This window comes from Neoarius graeffei, chromosome 10 (assembly GCF_027579695.1).
Source record: "Neoarius graeffei isolate fNeoGra1 chromosome 10, fNeoGra1.pri, whole genome shotgun sequence".
Lineage (NCBI taxonomy): Eukaryota > Metazoa > Chordata > Actinopteri > Siluriformes > Ariidae > Neoarius > Neoarius graeffei.
In genome coordinates this window covers 13,020,133-13,043,497 of record NC_083578.1, presented here as the reverse complement: position 1 = coordinate 13,043,497, position 23,365 = coordinate 13,020,133, and the positions used below count along the sequence as shown (strand labels likewise).

The 23,365-nt window shown below is 42.4% G+C and overlaps 1 protein-coding gene across 1 annotated transcript in view; it reads right to left on the bottom strand.

The window, feature by feature from the left end:
• bmp1a (bone morphogenetic protein 1a) overlaps positions 1–23,365 on the bottom strand; it is a 169,187-nt gene that overhangs the window by 22,108 nt on the left and 123,714 nt on the right. Inside the window, exons 14-16 of the mRNA XM_060931318.1 lie at positions 11,862–12,022; positions 4,672–4,852; positions 3,049–3,174 (exon numbers count right to left, since the gene is read on the bottom strand). Coding sequence (XP_060787301.1) covers positions 3,049–3,174; positions 4,672–4,852; positions 11,862–12,022 — 468 coding nt within the window. The remainder of the gene's footprint in view (positions 1–3,048; positions 3,175–4,671; positions 4,853–11,861; positions 12,023–23,365) is intronic.

Genomic DNA, 23,365 nt, shown 5'->3' with positions numbered 1-23,365 from the left:
CTCGAACTTCAATCGTCATTTGGCGAGACTCCACCCAGAGAAGGAAGCAACATGCTATATTCATTGCTCTGTTGATAGTGGGCGGGGCTTGCTTGCTGAGTGATGAACTAGCTAGTGTTAACCCTCTCTCATGGTATTTGTCCTGTTGATAGTGGGCGGGGCTTGCTGAGCGATGAACAAGCTTTTTATCTGTAGCCTTTTAACTAAAATGGGGCAGTCGAGCAGGAACGTTAGTCCAACACAGTAGCAGAGATGCTTTCACATAAAGGCAGCAACAGTCAACGTCAAATGATGTGATTGGAGTCTTGTTCTCGGACTCGACTCGGATCAATAGTGGACTCGACTCGAAATTTTCTTTAATGACTCGGACTTGAACACTGAGGACTCGAGACTGGACTCGGACTCGAGGTTTAGTGACTCGACTACAACACTGATGTTCATAAGACAAATATATCTTTTTATCTGGTGTGTCGCTACATTAAAAAAAATTCATTTTAAATGTGTCAGTGTTGTAACTACAGTGCATACAACTAATTCGGAATCCCAGCATCTGCAGCACCGCATACAGTGGTGTGAAAAAGTGTTTGCCCCCTTCCTGATTTCTTTTTTTTTTTTTTGCATGTTTGTCACACTTAAATGTTTCAGATCATCAAATTTAAATATTAGACAAAGATAACAAGTAAACACAAAATGCAGTTTTTAAATGAAGGTTTTTATTATTAAGGGGAAAAAAAATCCAAACCTACATGATCCTGTGTGAAAAAGTGATTGCCCCTCAACCTAATAACTGGTTGGGCCACCCTTAGCAGCAATAACTGTGATCAAGTGTTTGCGATAACTGGCAATGAGTCTTTTACAGCGCTGTGGAGGAATTTTGGCCCACTCATCTTTGCAGAATTGTTGTAATTCAGCCACATTGGAGGGTTTTCGAGCATGAACCGCCTTTTTAAGGTCATGCCACAGCATCTCAATCGGATTCAGGTCAGGACTTTGACTAGGCCACTCCAAAGTCTCCATTTTGTTTTTCTTAAGCCATTCAGAGGTGGACTTGCTGGTGTGTTTTGGATCATTGTCCTGCTGCAGAACCCAAGTGCACTTCAGCTTGAGGTCACGAACAGATGGCCGGACATTCTCCTTCAGGATTTTTTGGTAGGCAGCAGAATTCATGGTTCCATTTACCACAGCAAGTCTTCCAGGTCCTGAAGCAGCAAAACAGCCCCAGACCATCACACTACCACCACCATATTTTACTGTTGGTACAGTATGATGTTCCTTTTCTGAAATGCTGTGTGACTTTTACGCCAGATGTAATGGGACATATACCTTCCAAAAAGTTCAACTTTTGTCTCGTCAGTCCACAGAGTATTTTCCCAAAAGTCTTGGGGATCAAGATTTTTTCTGGCAAAACTGAGACGAGCCTTTATGTTCTTTTTGCTCAGCAGTGGTTTTCATCTCGGGACTCTGCCATGCAGGCCATTTTTGCCCAGTCTCTTTCTTATGGTGGAGTCATGAACACTGACCTTAACTGAGCCACCTTAACTTTTTCACACGGGGTCATATAGGTTTGGATTTTTTTTCCCCTTAATAATAAAAACCTTCATTTAAAAATTGCATTTTGTGTTTACTTGTGTTATCTTTGTCTAATATTTAAATTTGTTTGATGATCTGAAACATTTATGTGTGACAAACATGCAAAAAAAAAAAGAAATCAGGAAGGGGCAAACACTTTCACACCACTGTACATCGACGGAGACGCGAGCTTGCTGAGAATTAATTTTTTGTAATAGAGTTCATTACAGTGAACAGATGAAAGACAGTCCTTTCAGAATCAGGAACATGCAGGTATAAACTAAATAGTTTAACGCAAAACGGTCATATATCTCTCAGTAGGGAGGGGTGGGATTCCATTAACTTGCTTAATGCACAATTTGAAATTGCAAACTTAAAAAAAAAAAAAAAACACAAGCAATCAAAACGTGAATTTTTTGGGGAAAAAAGCTCAACTATCACCAAAAAAAAAAACCCCGAAAAAGTTTATACCCTTGCACGAGGCAGCCAAGGCCTAAAGATGACCTAAAGAAGCAGCCTTGGACCCAAAGGGTTGCCGGTTTGATTTCCTGGACCAGCAGGAAAATCCATGACTGAAATTCCCTTGAGCAAGGCACCTAACCCCCAACTAACTGCTCCCCAGATACTCTGTGTGTGTGTGTGTGTGTGTGTGTGTGTGTGTGTGTGTGTGTGTGTGTGTGTGTGCTCGTTGTACGTCACTCTGAATAAGAGCGTCTGCTAAATGCCTGTAAACGCATGAGGTGGTTTTTCCAGATGATTCAACAAAGCAATATTTTGCAAAATTGAATTAGAAACAAATTTTCGCATTTAAGGTCACATGACATGACGAAGTCACTGTGCTGATATTTATCAGGTCTTGAGATCAGAATGACCATCATGAGAGGAGAAAACCCAGCTTTAATCGCACATCACTAAATGGAAACAATTGTGTTTTGCTGACTTTATATAAAAAAAAAAACCCCACACTTCTATTTTGTGCACAACTGCAAAGAAAACACACCTAGAGAACCTAAAAACACTTGCAAGAGTTAAATATGTTTTACGTGCAATACAACGTGCAGACACTACATTTAATGGCCAAAGTTTAGAAGGTGACTTATTAGCCAGATTTGAATATCTTTTACTTGTGATACGACAACAGAATAGCATGTCCAATAGCCAAAATTGTGGCTAACGACTTACTGACTTTTTATTTATTTATTTATGTTTATCACGGTCACAAATATGATGTGCTCCATGATCACATCTGCATTAATTTCTATAACTAGCCCATCATACATTGTTACACTATGTTAGCTACCACTTTTCAGCCAAGTCACTAAGGTTTCCAGGTCACCAAACATGAAAACAGGCTGCACACTTCCTTCAAGCTTCCACTTGCCCTGTGGCTAGATTTTTTTTTTAATTACCCAACCCTAATCTACATGCAATGTTAAAGGATTCAATAGTATATCATATACTATACTATACAAATCTCACCCTCTTTGCAGTCGTGTTTATTTTCGTGCAGGACAAAGCCACTCCTGCACTGGCAGCTGTAGCTACCGAAGGTGTTCACACACTCATGTTGGCAGCCACCGTTCTCCTTCGAGCACTCATCCTTATCTGTGAAGAATCGGAACAGAGTCCAAGTGATGACACGCACACATTCACACAGTTCAATTTTTACTCATTATTTGCACACAAAACATCACTAGGGAGAAAAAAAAAACTTGAAGGGCACATGTTGGAGTCCATATCTCTGTCAAGCCACATATTAATCAATATCAAAATCACTTGAACCTAGGATCATAATGACACTGTCCACCAAATTTCATCCCAACCTGTTCACTACTTTTTGAGTTACATTGGGAACAGCAAAACTAGAAGGGCACTCGTTAGAGTGCATATCTCCGCCAAGCCACGTATTATCAACATCCATCCATCCATCCATCCATCCATCCATCCATCCATTATCTCTAGCCGCTTTATCCTGTTCTACAGGGTCGCAGGCAAGCTGGAGCCTATCCCAGCTGACTATGGGCGAGAGGCGGGGTACACCCTGGACAAGTCGCCAGGTCATTGCAGGGCTAACATATCAAGACAAACAGCCATTCATACCTACGGTGAATTTAGAGTCACCAGTTAACCTAACCTGCATGTCTTTGGACTGTGGGGGAAACCGGAGCACCCGGAGGAAACCCACGCGGACACGGGGAGAACATGCAAACTCCGCACAGAAAGGCCCTCGCCGGCCATGGGGCTCGAACCCAGGACCTTCTTGCTGTGAGGCGACAGTGCTAACCACTACACCACCGTGCAACCCATATTATCAACGTCAAAATCAAATCACTTGAACCGAAGATAATACTAAAGCTCATCTCATCTCATTATCTCTAGCCGCTTTATCCTTCTACAGGGTCGCAGGCAAGCTGGAGCCTATCCCAGCTGACTACGGGCGAAAGGCGGGGTACACCCTGGACAAGTCGCCAGGTCATCACAGGGCTGACACATAGACACAGACAACCATTCACACTCACGGTCAATTTTAGAGTCACCAGTTAACCTAACCTGCATGTCTTTGGACTGTGGGGGAAACCGGAGCACCCGGAGGAAACCCACGCGGACACGGGGAGAACATGCAAACTCCGCACAGAAAGGCCCTCGCCGGCCACGGGGCTCGAACCCAGGACCTTCTTGCTGTGAGGCGACAGTGCTAACCACTACACCACCGTGCAACCCATATTATCAACGTCAAAATCAAATCACTTGAACCGAAGATAATATTAAAGCTGTCCACCAAATTTTATCCAAATCAGTTCACTACTTTTTGAGTTACATTGGGAAAAGTAAAAAAAAAATAAACAAATCCTGGATCCGCATCAAAATCTAATCAATTGTTCTTTGGCCATTGGCTCACCTTTCCTCCAAATTTCATCAAAATCCGTTCACTACTTTGAGTTACAGTGGGAACAGAAACAAACAAGCAAACAAACACATGGAGGCAAAAACATAACCTCCAACAACACAGTTGGCGAAGGTAAAAAAACAAACAAATAAATAAATAAATAAAAATCATTCCAATATTTATCTTCATTCTTTCTTGTAAATGAACCGAAGTACCTGAGAAGAACTGCGCCTTAAAACCCTTCTTGGAGACCGTGTTGTCCGACTTGAACTCGATGCGCATGTTGTTGTACTGAGACGTGATGGTCTCCGGCTTCTCGGCTCCACAGAACTTCCCGTGTAGCTTGGAGTCTGCAGAAAGTCCACTTCTGACCTCTACAAAATCGTACTTGCACACCTACACAAGGGTGATGATGGAAAGGGTCAGATAGTACAGAGAAAACATCTGCTGCCTTTGTTTGCAAGGAAACTCTGTCGTGACATTAATAGTCCCTCTATTTGATTATGTGTCTATTGTCTGGGGTGACAAGGACAATAAAACGCTCATGGACTCGCTCCAAGTACTTCATAACAAAGCGGCCAAATTAATCCTGAATTGATCACTGTGGTCCTCCTCGACTGACGCACTCAAAGAACTCAAGTGGCTGGACCTCTGACCGAAGAGAACTCCATCGCTGTTAAAGTATCTGAAGATACATCAGGTTTCTCAATACGTGCAATAAAAATATGCTGAGAACAGTTAAATCCAACACGAACTGGGGTTCGTGTCTACACAGCTGGAACTCTTTACCGGATAACATTCAATCATTGTCAGCTATTAAGAAATTTAAAAGAGCGGTGAAAAGTTCCTTCATAGTAAATAATTAGGCTTTTTTTTTTAATATTTAATCAGGGTCAGTCCATGAAATGATGTTACTTTTCATTGGTCCGGGTTTACATAATCATTTCATCTTTTAATTTCCATGATTTAAAGAAATATTTAGCAGATTATCCATAAATATTGTATGAAGAAATAAAATAAATAAATAAATAAATGAAGTTTTCTTTTGAAATAAAGAAATGTGAAACATTTTCTTCCCCTGCGACTGGACACGGATGACATGTTTTTTGTGACGGAATATTTGCTGACTTTGAGCTTAAATAAACCTACATTACTTTCTGAGAATTTCAATAAAATTAGTTTCATGGTACTTGCAATTTAGTTTGACACTCACATAATAAAGTTAAGAAGGTTCTATAAGCTATTTAGCTTCGAATTCATCCACTAAAAATAGGTTGTGAACGTAACATTGTGGTGTCCTGCCGTGTTACGTTAGAAACCAGGCTTATAAAAAATGATAAAACGAGTTGAAATCATGATTGATGTTTTTAATATAAAGAAGAATATACTATAAAACGATGTAGGTAGAAAGAAATTTAAACAAACGGCAATAAAAGAAATTATCGATGTTTTTTTTCACATCCTAACTTAGCGTCCACTCACTTCCTGGTTCGTTCACAACCTGCGAGACCTATTTACTCAATCTAGGTCAGCTGAACTGACGCGAGAACTTCTCGCGGGATCTCACACACCACAACACGTGCTCTAGAGAAGTGCAGATACAAGTGTGACTAAGTAAAGTAATGAATTCAATAATCTCATTTACCCCATATAGGATGAAACTGTTTCCTGTTAATGACTGTTGTTATTGTTCAAATCTTAAAGAGATTTTATGGAGTTTGTGAAATACTGGTATTTCATATTTTCAGTGTTTATGATGTTGAACTAATATTTCTAATGAATTCTTATTCAGTGTTAATGTTTAAAGTAAGCAAATAAAAGCAAAAAATTGATTTTATCAATATTTTTCCTTTATTTTTAAAAGCTTGTTCGTGTCCTTGTTACATTAGCAACCGGGTGAATATTTATGGATTTTAATCATACATTGTAGAGCAGGAGTTATCTTAACAACTATGTTATATTTTCTTATATGGTCAATGCTTCATGGAAATAAAAGTTGTTTTCAGTTGTAAATTGTTTTAAGTGACTCCCTCTATGTCACATTTTGGTAACCCCATTTCATGGACTGACCCATCAACATTACTGTTATTTTTGTCATTATCATGTTTATGATATTATTTATTAGAATGACTTACTGTTTATTTGAAAGTAGTTTTTAATTTTATTTTTTCAATTTTTCCAGAGCTCTACTGAAAATCATATTGTATGACGTAGGTCTTCTGAATAAACATTCTTCCTACCATGCAAAAATGTAAGAGATATTAAAATCTAAAATGAAATTTGCACTCTTACACATGCAGCGTGTCGTGTGTGAGGATGAAGCCGAGCCGTCTGATTATTTCCTTAAAATTAGACTGCCTTTCAGATTTTTCAAGTGTAGGTCTCATCTCATCTCATCTCATTATCTCTAGCCGCTTTATCCTTCTACAGGGTCGCAGGCAAGCTGGAGCCTATCCCAGCTGACTATGGGCGAAAGGCGGGGTACACCCTGGACAAGTCGCCAGGTCATCACAGGGCTGACACATAGACACAGACAACCATTCACACTCACATTCACACCTACGGTCAATTTAGAGTCACCAGTTAACCTAACCTGCATGTCTTTGGACTGTGGGGGAAACCGGAGCACCCGGAGGAAACCCACGCGGACACGGGGAGAACATGCAAACTCCACACAGAAAGGCCCTCGCCGGACCCGGGGTTCGAACCCAGGACCTTCTTGCTGTGAGGCGACAGCGCTAACCACTACACCACCGTGCCGCCCTCAAGTGTAGGTCATAAAAAGAATTTTCCCCGACACCCGATTATTTTTGTTTCGTGGACCTACTGAATTCGAACTACAGACTTCTAATTTTATTAGTTTTTTATGGCTACTGCCTCATATAGAGGCTGTAGCCACAATGTCATCGTGTTGTAAGAATCTGTACTCGAGTTGAGGGGGGATGCCATCCCCCCTGGGATAAAAAATGGTCAAAATCATCCCCCCTCTAAAACGGGCATCCCCCCTCGCTTCCCTTGAGCAATTTTATCAATAAATGTGGACATTACTTCTATTTAACATTGGAATTAGAAATGCCATTCCACGTAGCTTTGCTGAAACTGAGCATACAATAAGCTACCGCGAGAGAGGGCACGCGCAAGCGAAGCGTTTGAGGAGGTGACATTCAGTTGGGGTTCCGTTATTTTTTATTTCATTCGGCGTCAGTGACAGCAGCGGATTGCAGCATCATGGCCAAGCGGAGTGCACAGCAAGACCTAAGCAGGTTCGGCTTTAAGATCGCAAGAAAAAAACATTTCAGGAGGTAAGTCAAGAGTTACGAATATCAGTCACACTTTCTGTGAGCCCACTATCATGCTGTAAAGTTACCGATATGTAGCCTAATTTGTGGGCGGCGGATAACAACACAGCTATCATAATGAATGTTTGTTAGTTTGGAGTCTAGCCAGCTATCGATAGCTTACTCAGGTTCATGTTAGCTTTGATTCCTTGTATAAGGCCATTAATTTAATCAGCCTGGACGTTCGTTTGTTATTCTTCAGGCAACAAAAAGTGTTATTCAAGACAGGAAGGCTAAAATAAACGACACTAGCAGTTTTGAAGGCTTCATTGCCTCATTAGAGAGCCGGTCACAACACGTAAGGCTGATTTACAATTTACTGTTGCTTGTTTTAGCTTATTGGTTCCCTACCTACCTCTGTATTTAACTCAATGTTCAGCTTTGAATAAAAATTCTATTGACTTGATATGAAAAGATTCAGTTGTTCATTTACATTGCCTGCTGAGGTTTTAATAAATTATTTACCAAACGATTTAAAAGCAGGGGTGGCACGGTGGTGTAGTGGTTATCGCTGTCGCCTCACAGCAAGAAGGTCCTGGGTTCGAGCCCCGTGGCCGGCGAGGGCCTTTCTGTGTGGAGTTTGCATGTTCTCCCCGTGTCCGCGTGGGTTTCCTCCGGGTGCTCCGGTTTCCCCCACAGTCCAAAGACATGCAGGTTAGGTTAACTGGTGACTCTAAATTGACCGTAGGTGTGAATGTGAGTGTGAATGGTTGTCTGTGTCTATGTGTCAGCCCTGTGATGACCTGGCGACTTGTCCAGGGTGTACCCCGCCTTTCGCCCGTAGTCAGCTGGGATAGGCTCCAGCTTGCCTGCGACCCTGTAGAAGGATAAAGTGGCTACAGATAATGAGATGAGAATGAGATGAGATTTAAAAGCAGCCTACCATGACTATGAAGTTACACTTCAAATTTGTCATCTGCATTTCACCCTAATATGGAGAATGTGGTAGGTATGCCAGCCAGAAGACTGACTAAATATGACACACGACATCCACACTGTGCATGTTTTACAGTAAAATACCAGTGTATTATGTTTTTTACAACAATAAAAAGGGTACACAGTGTGTACTACACACTTTATCAGCACAAAATACTGTATGTCTGGTAAATGAACAAGGTCCACAGACCTACGTTGTGTGCAAACCCTCCTAAAAGCAAACCAGTTTCCCACCGACGGACCGACCGATGGGTCGACACGCGACTAAAAATTTCACCATCCCCCCGGTTTGATTTTACAACTCGACCACTGGTAAGTGCCCTGTCACACTACGACGTTCTCACCAGCGTTCGAGTAACGTGTTGCGAAACGCATAGGAACGTCGAGAACGTTAGAAAAAAGTTACAAGAAAGTTAGACGAGCGTCGGCAAACGTTGGGGAACGTCGGCGAACGTTGAGGGTGAAAAATAGTTTTGGGTGTGCACAAAAATTCAGGACGTTCTATCAAAACGCTACTTACACGTTAGAGGAACGTTACACGAAAGTTTGCAGGCGTTACTCGAACGTTACTCGAAAGTCAGGACGTTCCCTGGACACTAGGCGGACGCCGGCCCATCAGGGTTGAGTGTCCAGCGCGTGCCTAGCGCTTGGGTAACGCTTGCCTAACGCCTGTGTAACGTCCATCGAACGTCTGTCCAGCGTGTCGCCAACGTTTTTCAGCGTTCGCCGAGCGTTCTTAACGCTCATGTAACGGTCTTTCAACATCTTTCTAACGTCTGTCAGCGTTCTGAATTTTTCCAGCGTCTGTGTAACGTCCATGTAGCATCCTTGTAACGCGCCTGTAACCTACTGGTAGCGTTCAGGAGCATTTGGCAGGCACTTGCCAGAAATATATTTAAAGGGGCTTGCAGAGGCCACCGACAGTCCTGTTGGAACTTTCACAGAGTGAAGACTTCAGAACAATGACAGACCAAGAGAAACACCAGTATGCTGTTGCTGCTCTCATGCATCACAACAACCTGGTTGAAATGGTGGTTGAAATGGAAGTGATGCACTCTGGCCAAAAGCCCCCCCTTTTATACTGCGCGTCCAGCCGCAGGTTGGCGAAACGTAACAGGAACGTCACACAAACGCTCCACGCATTACTCGAACGCTACAGGAACGCTAGGCAGACGCTGTGGAAACGTCGAGAACGTCAGCTAGACGCTGGACAAACGTCGAGAACGTTACCTGGACGCAAGGCAGACGCTACCCAAACGCTATGATAACGCTATCAAAGCGCTGTGGACGCTATGAGAACGCTAGGTTTTGCTGCTATTTTCGACCACAAACGTCGCCTGACACTGAGGGAACGTTGGCTGAGCGTTACCCAAGCGTTACAAGAACGTTACAACATCGTTGACCTAGAAACTTAATTTGAAGAACGTCGACGTTCCCCGGCGTTTCTCAAATTTTTAAAAACGCAACCAAACATCGAACAAAACGCTATAGTGTGACAGGGCCATAAGAATGTAAGAATGAGTAACAGTCGCGCACTGCGCATGCACGTGTTCCGATTAAAATGGCCGGTGCGTGTGTACAATTCAGTTCACCGTTTGAAATAAATGGAGTAAAGAAATCGCTTTCAGACATGTTTATGCTTATTACAGAGGGAAAGTGCGTTCGTATTTTAAAATATACTCCAGGTTGTCCCCAATTCTTCGCCCAGTGGTCCCATGTGTGATGTAGACGTGACGCACTTCCGAGTTGTTACAGGGAGTCGTCGAAAAGAGTATTGAGACCACTGAGCTCGAGTGTTGGGCCTTTTCTGGGAAATAAGAGTTTGGGTCATGGTGACAGCGTGTGTATGTCAGCCTCGGTTCAGAGATTTCAGTTTCAAAAACAGTAAGAGGTAAGAGTAGAATAATATAAAGTACAGACACTTGGTATATTTTACTTCTGTGATTTTTAAATTGTTCATTTTTGGATTACGCTTCATTTTTGTGGCTACTGCCTCATAGAGTAAATATATATATGCTATATTTACTGTATGGACATGGGATCAGAAAACAGTTTTATTTATAAGCAGTAGTCACAGGTACCCATAGGGTACCTATTCTTTTTTAAATAGAACAATTAATGAATTTAAGGCCACGTGGCCCTAAATTCTCCGCTATTTTTTCCTGCTTCACCATGACACAATTCAAGATACTACGGCATGCATCACGTGGTGGGCTTTCCCCGTTTGCGCAAGGCATTGTGGGATACAAATTTGCAACAGGAGAGAAAAATGGAGGATGCGAGTGTGCGAATGAAACGTGAAAGACCGACTACAGTAACGGAAAGAAAGCGAGAAGAAAAGACGTTATGTTATATACGAAGGAAAGGAAACGCAGGACCAAACTGATAAATATCGGCGCTCAGCGAGCACCTTGGTGCGATCAACTGTTCATTTAGCGACAGAACGCTGGAACCGTCAGTGCACGCTCAAAGGTAAACCTGCGCATGCGCACACACACACGGACTTCCTCTGTCTGCTTGACTGCGCGAAGCGAGTGATTTCATGCACATTATTTGCTTTAATCCCTTCAAATTAAATAACTTCCCAGACACAGAATGGCCTGATATTTTGTGAGATATTACAGAAATAAACATACATCACAATGACCACATTTCAGAGGGAAGTAAATTTCACCGATTTTATGAAATCGAAAGGCCGTCTAGCTTTAAACGAATAGTTACGTTCTGTCCCTGATAATTTCTATCCATCACATCTATCACACTTGTGCTTAGGGGCGTTGATGTTGCATCACTAATCAAGAAAGACAGCTTTGGTATTTTTCTCAAGCCTGTCTCATCCTTTTAACCTTTACTGTTAGAGTGTAACAGATTTAGTCTTGAACATTGAAACATATTTTGAAATGAAATTAAAAACTTTTGACTTCCATTTTTCCCTACATATACAAATCAGATGAGGTGGATAGAGATTTCACTTTTAAAAAGGTAAATAACTGCAAACTTGTCAAGTTCTCAATAACCTGACTTTACCCTTGATATTTTTTTTAGTCATTATGAAGCACCCGGACCACCAACTCTGACGGAAATGAAGCAGACAAACCCACCCCATGGCAAGGCAAAAACCTAGCGCTCACATCATTGCCCTCGGTCTCGAAGACATCGAAAAGCAGCGTGATCCGGTACTGCGTGGGCGCCACCAACTGCCAGACGCAGTTCTTGTTTGGCGGGTACTCACGCGGCCAGCCGGGACTCGTGATGGAGCCGTTCAGCTTGGTGATGAAGCCACCGCATGCAGCTAGAGGCACAAACAGAGAAAGATAAATGTGTCAACACTTGACACGTCCACTGCAAACACGCTCAGATGCTTCATTATCTTGCCAGCATACACACAGGGATAAAAATGGAAAACAGATGTCTGGAGATTTGAATCACTAAAAACACATTAGGTGACAAAACACAGCACAGGAACAAAACATAACAGGGTTTGAGGTTGTTATTGATGATGCAACCCAAGGAAAGGCAGAATTACCATTACCACCCACCCTGAAGTTGATTATTTTTCAATAAGTGTGTGTCCTGAAGAGCTATTCTTTCTTATATATATATATATATATATATATATATATATATATATATATATATATATATATATACACACACACATATATATACATATACACACACACACACACACACACACTGTATATATGGGTGCTTCAAAAAAATTTTATATCATTTCACAATCTAATAACTTTGCCAGGCGGCACGGTGGTGTAGTGGTTAGCACTGTCGCCTCACAGCAACAAGGTCCGGGTTCGAGCCCCGTGGCCGGCGAGGGCCTTTCTGTGCGGAGTTTGCATGTTCTCCCCGTGTCCGCGTGGGTTTCCTCTGGGTCCTCCGGTTTCCCCCACAGTCCAAAGACATGCAGGTTAGGTTAACTGGTGACTCTAAATTGACCGTAGGTGTGAATGTGAGTGTGAATGGTTGTCTGTGTCTATGTGTCAGCCCTGTGATGACCTGGCGACTTGTCCAGGGTGTACCCCACCTTTCGCCCGTAGTCAGCTGGGATAGGCTCCAGCTTGCCTGCGACCCTGTAGAAGGAAGGATAAAGCGGCTAGAGATAACGAGATGAGATGAGATGAGATAGGAGCAATTCCAGCGTTATGGACGTGACACTTGAACTCAAAATGGCAACAAATGACCCAGTGCATGTTTTATTGTCTCCCAGTATTTAAACAGGTGTTGCATATTTTAAGGCTGTACCATACTGGAGAAGTGATAGAACAAGAACAATTCCCATAGTACATCTAGGGCATGCCAGAAAACGCCAATAAAAGATGCGTTATGGATGTGACAGAAAAAGTATCACTTTTCTTGGGTGACTGTACATTTTTATCAAACTCTGTGAAATCGTAAACCTAATGTCGAAATGGAGATATCCGTTTGATAGAGGGGTCCAAGGTGAATATTAAAAAATCTTTGTTTAAAATATTTTGTACTTCATGCAGAGTTTCGGAAGGAAAAGTCAGCGTTATGGATGCGACGAAATTCCGTTATGGATGTGACGCGTCTGAAATAGACATGGCATATGTTTAGAAAATCAGCAATTTAACCACCATAACCCTTTGAAAAACTCTCTAAATATCAGCTAAAACTATCAAAGTTCTTAAATAATATTTAGGATGGCTATTGTTTTGCTGTTTTGTGGATTTTAGCATACATTTCTGTGGCTTGTGGCAATAATATAGAATTGTACATGATCAAAGTTGATTTTAGCTTGGGTTTTACATTATAAGAAAGAAAGACTGACAGTGACATATTAGGTTGGTTACAAATTGGTTCAGCTTGTTCACATCTGTAAAATACAGGCCTAGGTGAGATCTCTGGGAGTGGTTTTGATGTATTACATGTTGCTTTATTTTTGCATGGTGAGGTTGACATTTACATGAAATTGCCCATAACTTTGCCAATTCTCGTTCAGTTGACCTCAAATTTTAACAGCATGTGTGGAAACAGGTTAAAATGTTATGTTTATTTTTTGTTTTTATCTTTTTAGGTATAGAAATGCCATTCACTGGAAAAGAAAAGGCGTTTTGTGTGTTAGAGGACGCTCGAACACAGTCGAACAAGACTGTGCAGCTTGCATTTATGAGAGAATTCTCTAAAAACGCACCAACTGCAATGCAGATTTGGACATGTCACAAACAGTTCAAAGAGGAAGGCTGTCTGTGCAGCAGGGCGAAAGGATCTGGATGACCACCAGCATCGGAAGAGACGATTGAACAGGTTTGCGAAAAACTCTTGCGAAGCCCCAAGAAGTCTGTAAGAAGAGCGAGCCTGGAGACCCAGATTCCTCCGACGACAGTTTGGCGTGTCCTGAGGAAATGTTTGTGAATGAAACCCTACAAGTTGTACTTCGTCCAGTGCCGTGTCTCAGCCGGTGCGCATATTGAAAATTTGTGAAATTGTTCATGGAATCCACATAGCTTTGAATTTCTCATTCAAATTTTGAGGAATAAATCGTATATTGCTCAACATTAAGCCTGTTCAGTTTCATCTGCCAAGACTATGTAGTCTCATCTCATCTCATTATTTGTAGCCGCTTTATCCTGTTCTACAGGGTCGCAGGCAAGCTGGAGCCTATCCCAGCTGACTACGGGCGAAAGGCGGGGTACACCCTGGACAAGTCGCCAGGTCATCACAGGGCTGACACTTATGCCGCTTTTCCACTACCAACGCGGCTGAGTTGGGCTGAGCCGTGCGGTGCTGAGTTGGGTTGAGTCGAGCTGAGTGGGGCTGTTGGAGTTGCATTTCAACTACAACCGCACTGAACCGTGCTGGCTGGAAGTGGGTGGACACATTGGGTGGAGTTAGCGAAAGTGGGTGGACGTCACGTGATGTCGTTAGGCGGCGCAAACAGTGACATCAGTGAGCTTTTAAGCGGTAGTCTCACGACCCGGATAGTAAACAATAAACATGGAGTCGTTAGTGTTGCTGGTCTTGGTGCTGTGGCTTGTTGTCGCCGACAACACCAACAGATACTGGCAAGAGCGTATAGATGAGGCGAGGCGCATAAGGCTTCAGAAATTCTCGTCATTCGTAATTCTTCTTCTTCTTCCGGGTTTACGGTGTTTACAGATCCCAGCGTGCTCGCGGGGCGTGTGTGGGCATGTGAGGACACTCCTCCTCACCAATCAGTGCACAGGGGAGTGTCTGCTCACGCCCCTAGCCCCACTTGGCTCGGTTTGGCTCGCTTCAGCCCCACTCCAAAACCGTGCGAGTTTTGGGGGCTGAGCAGGGCTGAAGCGAGCTGAGTTGTGCTGTTCTGAGGTAGTCGAAACGCGAGCCGTGTCGGGCTGAAGTGAGCTGAAGCGAGCTGAAAAAAGGTAGTGGAAAAGGGCCAATAGACACAGACAACCATTCACACTCACATTCACACCTACGGTCAATTTAGAGTCACCAGTTAACCTAACCTGCATGTCTTTGGACTGTGGGGGAAACCGGAGCACCCGGAGGAAACCCACGCGGACACAGGGAGAACATGCAAACTCCGCACAGAAAGGCCCTCGCCGGCCACGGGGCTCAAACCCAGACCTTCTTGCTGTGAGGCGACAGCGCTAACCACTACACCACCGTGCCGCCCAGACTATGTAGTTTCAGGGATATTTATACATCTCAAATATCGTCACATTTTTTGAAACACCCTGTACAATGGCAATGATTACAAGTTTTAATTTACTGTTAAATGTTCATAGCACCATTTCATGTCATGGAATGTCCTGTTATCACTTATGATATAGCAGCTATTTAACAGTTATTCCACGAAATCAAGTCGTACATGAGCTGATAGCTGATGAGGCGGTGTTGGCTATAAGCCATGTACGACGAGATTGAGCAGAATAACGGTTTTATTCTATCCACATTCACTGGGTTTTGAGAAGCAGAGCATTTTTATTTTTTGCAAATTCGATAAATAAAAATTCATACAAAACGTCCGACAAAATAATTTCTGCTCAGAATGTAAACACACCGATGAAATGACAATAGCAATTTGTGAAAAGTGATAATAGTAATTCTTGAAAAATAATATATATATATGATCATACCATCAAATACTTTGATTTCATATTTTGTTGCTTTTTTCCTACTTCTTCTTTAGGATTTTTTGGCGGTTGGCAAACCAACTTAAAAGGTGCATTATCACCACCAAGTGGGCCGGAGTATGGAACAGGAGATCCATCCATCCATCATCTGTAACCGCTTGTCCTGTGCAGGGTCGCAGGCAAGCTGGAGCCTATCCCAGCTGACTACGGGCGAAAGGCGGGGTACACCCTGGACAAGTCGCCAGATCATCTCAGGGCTGACACATAGACACAGACAACCATTCACACTCACATTTAGAGCCACCAATTAACCTAACCTGCATGTCTTTGGACTGTGAGGGAAACCGGAGCACCCGGAGGAAACCCATGCAGACACGGGGAGAACATGCAAACTCCGCACAGAAAGGCCCTCGCCGGCCACTGGGCTCGAACCCAGGACCTTCTTGCTGTGAGGCGACAGTGCTAACCGCTACACCACCGTGCCGCCCAGAACAGGAGATATTAGGGAGGAAGAACTATTCTTTTAGCCATTTCTGTTTCTTTTAAATGCTTGATAAAGTGATATATCTGACTTGATGTGCTCCGCCATTTTGTTTTTCTGTACTCATGGTATATGAGCTGATATCCTAGTAGTAGATTAGCCAATCAGACTGCTCCTATCCAGTGAATGTAAATAGAATAAAAACAGATGTTCATTCACCAACCTCACATTTTAAGCGAGCAAGACAAAAAACAAACCCAAATAGAAAGTGCAAAGTGCTCTGTGGCGAAGACATTTTTTTTTTTTTTTTTTTGGGGTGTGTGTGTGTAAAAGGGGTTGGTATATGTTGTTAAAAAGCACGACACTGAACACTCCTTCCATAAACGTTAAATCCTTACAGAAAACGTCAACATATTAACAATAATACATTTTTAAGCCCCTGTGTAAACCTATTAGCCTGGCAAGCCAGACTAATTTAGTCTGGCCTCGATCCGTAGACATTTCCGAAGGGGGTGGGGGTGGAACAAACCGCTGTCTTTCAAACTGTCTCTGTGCGTATAGGCCAACGCTCTGACCAATCAGCGCAACAGTGACTGTGACGTAGTCAGAGCGACAGAAAGCAGTGGCAGAGACCATGAAATAAATAATTTTTCAAAATGCGTATTAATTAATAAACAGGTTCTAGATATTAAGAAGTTTGGAGATAATGACCACAAGTTTGGAGTCTGTACCACATACTTAACATACACTCTTATTTTTTCCAAGTGTTTTTCAAGGGTTTGCTTAAACTGTTTTTGAGAGTTTTTATTTAGTGGTGTTTGGTGAAATAATTTCCCTTAAATGTAAAATAACGGGAAAATAAGAAACAATCAAAAAGTAATGTTTCAAAGCTGTTTATTAATTCTTCGTACTGCACAAACTAGCCCCATCCTTTTGGCTACGAGCGGAGCCAGCTGGTAGATCAGACTTTTGCCATAGCCGGTCGGCAAAACAGCGAAAACGTCCTTCTTGAAAAGGAATGAGCGGAGAGCCTCTTCCTGCTCATGTTTCAACGAAAACTCCAAGTCTAATTCTTTTAAAACTGATTCCAAAGCGGAGTCAAACGCGCGCTGTTCGCTAGCCGTAGCCATCTTTCCTGTTGTGCTTTCTCCAGCGTCGCACAGCTTTGTCGTCACTCCTGCAAAAGCCCGCCCAAAGAATCCAAACAAAAACCTTGCGTTGTGATTGGCGGGCACGGTTTGATGCCCGGGGTGTTTTTGTTTATATGGTGCGAGGCTAGACCCACTCGCTAGGCAAAAATATTTTTGGCCGCTAGGCGGGTGGGTCTAGTTTACTAGGCTATAAACCTATTAGAAAGAGAGCATTATTATAAACCTGTGATCTGAATTACTGTAGCGCTGGTACGACTGTCAGAGCTGCTGTTAGAGAAAATTAATCAATCAATCAACACCTAATCACCTGACCAATCTGATCCGAGAATTCAATTGCGCTGTGGTACAAGCGAAGATAAAGCCCTTGTTTAAGAGAGAGAGAGAGAGAGAGAGAGAAAAAATGAGATTTTATAACAGTCCAGCTTGCAATAATGAGAAGGTGCTGGAGCACAGAATGTGTGTGAAACATGGCAAGTGCTCGAGCAGAAACTGTCCTCAGAGGTGGTGATGAAAACACAAGCCAAGCCAAAACAAAGACACAGAAAACTGCTCGATATGAAAGCCATTACAAATAAGTGCTTATAGTATATATATTTTAAATCACTGCTTTTTAACTAAATCATTAAACCATTTGGGCCTGCGTTAATCAAAAGCTATAAAGCAGTCCTCCCTCAGGCATCTGAACTGAACACGGGGGAAAAGACGTTAATTTGCCGTCTGCTCCAAATTAATCAGTAGGTAAAACCCTGGACGTCCATCATGGACCACGCACAGAATGAGGATGAGAGGCGTCTCCATGGTTACCACCATGCTACTCGGAGGTGCCATCAGACAGTTTATATATCTCTGGGGGTTTAACCACATCTACATTTAGCTCCAGTCTGACCTGACAGCTTCCTTCTCTCTTACAGCGACTGGTGTTTCACAGGAATCTGCTAACGTGATTATGCTTCATCTGTGAAGTGATCGATAGCTGATTCTGCACCATGGTGCTACTAATGCTACTAGTTGATGAGATTGTCTGAGAATAGGGCAGCAAATTAGATTTTAGCAAAATAGATTGATTTAAGATGGATTGATTTAAAAACTGGGATCATTTAATCAATTTAATCTGAAGAGTCAAGACTTTCTCTGAGGTGTATTGTTTGTTCTACAATGCCTGGATTTGAAAATAAACACAAAACCTGAAAAAGTTGAGACGGTATGGAAAATGCACATTTAAAAAAAAATAAAAGCAGTGATTTGTAAATGGACTTTGACTTGTATTTCATTGCAGACAGTATGAACCCAAGATATTTCATGTTTTTTTTTTAAATCAACTTAATTTCATTTGTTAATATACATCCATTCCTGTTTTTCAGGCCTGCAATACATTCCAAAAAAAGGTGGGACGGGACAATTTAGGGCTAGTAATGAGGTCTGAGAATTAAATAATAATGTGATTTGAAACAGGTGAGGTCAACGAGTGACCGTAATCATGATTTGATACAAAATCAGTATCCAGGAAAGGCCTAGTCTTTGAGGAGCAAAGATGGGCCGAGGATCTCCAATTTGTCAACAAATACATGAGAAAATTATTGAAATGTGGGCGGCACGGTGGCGTAGTGGTTAGCGCTGTCGCCTCACAACAAGAAGGTCCGGGTTCGAGCCCCGTGGCCAGCGAGGGCCTTTCTGTGCGGAGTTTGCATGTTCTCCCCGTGTCCGCGTGGGTTTCCTCCGGGTGCTCCGGTTTCCCCCACAGTCCAAAGACATGCAGGTTAGGTTAACTGGTGACTCTAAATTGAGCGTAGGTGTGAATGTGAGTGTGAATGGTTGTCTGTGTCTATGTGTCAGCCCTGTGATGACCTGGCGACTTGTCCAGGGTGTACCCCGCCTTTCGCCTGTAGTCAGCTGGGATAGGCTCCAGCTTGCCTGCGACCCTGTAGAACAGGATAAAGCGGCTACAGATAATGAGATGAGAAAGATACGAAGGAATTTGGATATTTCACCCTCTACGGTACATAAGATCATTAAACGATTCAAGGAACCTGGAGGAATTTCTGTGCATGAAGGGCAAAGGGCTCAAGCCTAATCTGAACACCTGTGATCTCCGATCCCTCAGACAGCACTGCATCAAGAACTGTTATTAATCTATAGTAGAGCCCTGCACTCCCGCGGGACCAGTGCGGCGTGGGACAAATTTTGAAAGCTCATTGCGGGCGCGGGCGGGAGGGGGAGTGCACAATGCGGGAGCGGGTGGGAAAGGTGATAAGCTGCAGTCCCGCTAACTAAAAACGTGTTTAAAATAAAATGTATAAATTATTAATTTATGTCTATCATATATAATTTGTGCTGGATATTTTATTTGGCATTAATAAAAACATTTTAAGATGCCTAAATTTGCGGATATGGTCTAATCTCGCGTACGTTTCCGATTCCTTTCCGCTCTTCCGTGTTTGAGATCTCCGATCATGGCAGAAGAGCAGAGCTCCTCTAGTGAAGCTCACAGTGCTTCAGAAGTAAGTGCTGCTTTAAAAAGAGGTACATTTACCGTTAAAAAGTCAAGAGTCCTGAAATCAGACATTTGGAAGTCGTTCTCACTTGTGTACGACGCAGAGGGAAATCAGCTGCCCTTTGCTTGTTGTAATAAGTGCCAAAAGGTTCTGACATACAACATGCCATAAATCAGGTACATCAGGCCTGAATCGCCATGTATGTACTGTCTTAAAAGGACAACAATTCCCCAAGCCAATGACAAGAACTTTCGTGAGAAATAACGCAAACGTCTGCATCATGCGGGATTTGCGGGCGGGAGCAGGACAAAATATGGCAGACGCGGGCAGGAACGGGACTGAAAATCATCATTCTTTGCGGGAGCGGGCCTGAAAATTCTGTCCCGCGCAGACCTCTAATCTATAGCTGATATAACCACATGAGCTCGGGAGTACTGTGACAAAACTTTGTCAAGCTCTACAATCCAGAGTTACATCCACGAATGTCAGTTAAAACTTTACTGTGCAAAAAGGAAGACTTGTATTAACTGTGTCCAGAAGTACCGTCAACTTCTCTGAGCTCCAAGGCATCTGGGATGGACCATCACACAGTGAAAATGCGTATTGTGGTCAGATGAATCAGTATTCCAGGTCTTTTTTGGAAGAAATGGACACCGTGGGCTCAGGACCAAAGACCAAAAGGACCATCCAGACTGTTACCAGGAACAAGTCCAAAAGCCAGGGTGTGTCGTGGTATGGGGTTGTATCAGTGCCCCCGGTAAAGGTAACTTACACTTCTGTGATGGAGCATTAATGCAGAAAAGTACACTGAGATCTTAGAGCAACATATCCTGCCTTCAAGATGACGTCTTTTCCAGGGAGATTTCAAGAAGACAATGCAAAACCACATTCTGCACACATTACAAAGGCGTGGCTGTGGAAGAAGAGGGTGTGTCCACTCTGTCCACAACAGATAATGTGTGGCGAGTTTTGAAACGAAAAATATGACAATGACGACCCTGTACTATTACACACCTTAAGAGCTGTTTGCAGGAAGAATGGGACAAAACAACACCTGAAACGCTTCATCACTTGGTGTCTTCGGTCCCTAAACATCTTTTAAGTGTTGTGAGAAGAAACGGCAACGGTATTAAGTGATAAACGCTTTAGTGTCCAAAACTTTTTTTTTTTTTAACGTGTTGCAAGAATCAAAATTGAATCAAGTGTTTACTTTGAAAAAAAAAAATCATGAGGTAAAACATCATATAATGCGGTGTTGTATTGTTTTGAGTGCAATACAGGTCAAAGATTACTTAACATCATTTTCAGTTTTAATTTCGGCCTCAACGTACCGTCTCAACTTCTTCTGATTTGAGGTTGTAAGATTTATATTTAGAAAGGCTTCACGCAAGATGGGTTTTGTACGAGAGTTAAAATGACTTAAGGAACATTTATGACACTGACTAAGATCTTCTGAGATCCTGAAGAGATGAGAAATTGACCAAATGCTCTCGTTTTTATGAAAAGGACAGATGTGCAGTAAAGACATTCTGGCCACTAGGGGCAGTGTGTGGTCACGTTTCGAGAGGAAAGAATGGAAACAGAACTTGGTGTATTTGTTTAAAAAAAAAAAAAAGAGGAAAATGGTCATTTAAAAAAAAAATTAGATCTGTTGTTTAGTTAGTTTCTTCAAAACCGTTATGTCCAACACCTTCTGACAGGGCAGACAGAGAAAATAAATATTGAGTTACAGAAAGAACTATAATAAAGGCTGTGTGATTGCTGCTATTACATTAGATTTAAAATCAAATTACTAGTTCAATAGGTGTTTTAAGCACTTAAGCGCAATACTTATAACCCTAAATTCCAGCAGCTGATACCTGATCATATAAACACACCTTCCTCTGAAGACGGTTGTCATCAAGCCTGAAATCGGTCTTCTTTTTGCTGAATAATCTCACTAATGTAAACACAGGCCTGTAGCCTTAAGCTCTATAACAGTGTAAAAGAGGTGAAAGATATAACGTCAAGACGCGGTCTGCTTTCAGATTTGTTTCGACATTTTAGAAACCTCCAGTTCACCCACTCGGTCATTAAGCTCACATTTTCCTCCACTATGATGTTTACTGTGAATAGTAATTGAAGCTGGGCGGCACGGTGGTGTAGTGGTTAGCGCTGTTGCCTCACAGCAAGAAGGTCCTGGGTTCGAGCCCCGGGGCCGGCGAGGGCCTTTCTGTGCGGAGTTTGCATGTTCTCCCCGTGTCCGCGTGGGTTTCCTCCGGGTGCTCCGGTTTCCCCCACAGTCCAAAGACATGCAGGTTAGGTTAACTGGTGACTCTAAATTGACCGTAGGTGTGAATGTGAGTGTGAATGGTTGTCTGTGTCTATGTGTCAGCCCTGTGATGACCTGGCGACTTGTCCAGGGTGTACCCCGCCTTTCGCCCGTAGTCAGCTGGGATAGGCTCCAGCTTGCCTGCGACCCTGTAGAAGGATAAAGCGGCTAGAGATAATGTGATGTGAATGTGATGAGTAATTGAAGCTAGTGACCTGACTCACGACTCGCAGACCGTCGTACACTACCGTTCAAAAGTTTGGGGTCACTTTGAAATGTCCTTATTTTTGAAAGAAAAGCACTGTTCTTTTCAATGAAGATCACTTTAAACTAATCAGAAATGCACTCTATACATTGCTAATGTGGTAAATGACTATTCTAGCTGCAAATGTCTGGTTTTTGGTGCAATATCTCCATAGGTGTATAGAGGCCCATTTCCAGCAACTCTCACTCCAGTGTTCTAATGGTACAATGTGTTTGCTCATTGCCTCAGAAGGCTAATGGATGATTAGAAAACCCTTGTACAATCATGTTAGCACAGCTGAAAACAGTTGAGCTCTTTAGAGAAGCTATAAAACTGACCTTCCTTTGAGCAGATTGAGTTTCTGGAGCATCACATTTGTGGGGTCGATTAAATGCTCAAAATGGCCAGAAAAATGTCTCGACTATATTTTCTATTCATTTTACAACTTATCAGTGTTGGGCACGTTACTTTCAAAAAGTAATTAGTTATAGTTACTCGTTACTTTTCCCAAAAAGTAACTGAGTTAGTAATGGAGTTACTTTGTCATAAAAGTAACTAATTACCAGGGAAAGTAATTATTCTGTTACATTTTGTTCCCCCTCAAAAAAAACCAAATTCAATTAGTGTAATCAGAATAAAAGTGAATGTTAAATGTGTTTAATGACTGAAATGGACACTTAACAGAACCAATTAGTAATGTTATCTACACTATATTAATATTTTTGTGGGACAATGTGAGATAAGACATCTATCAAATGTAATATATGTTTGTAGTTATTAAAATTATGTTACTAATTACTGGCCACTGACGAGGACAAACGACATAATGTGCATTGCACGTAAACACTCTTGCCTT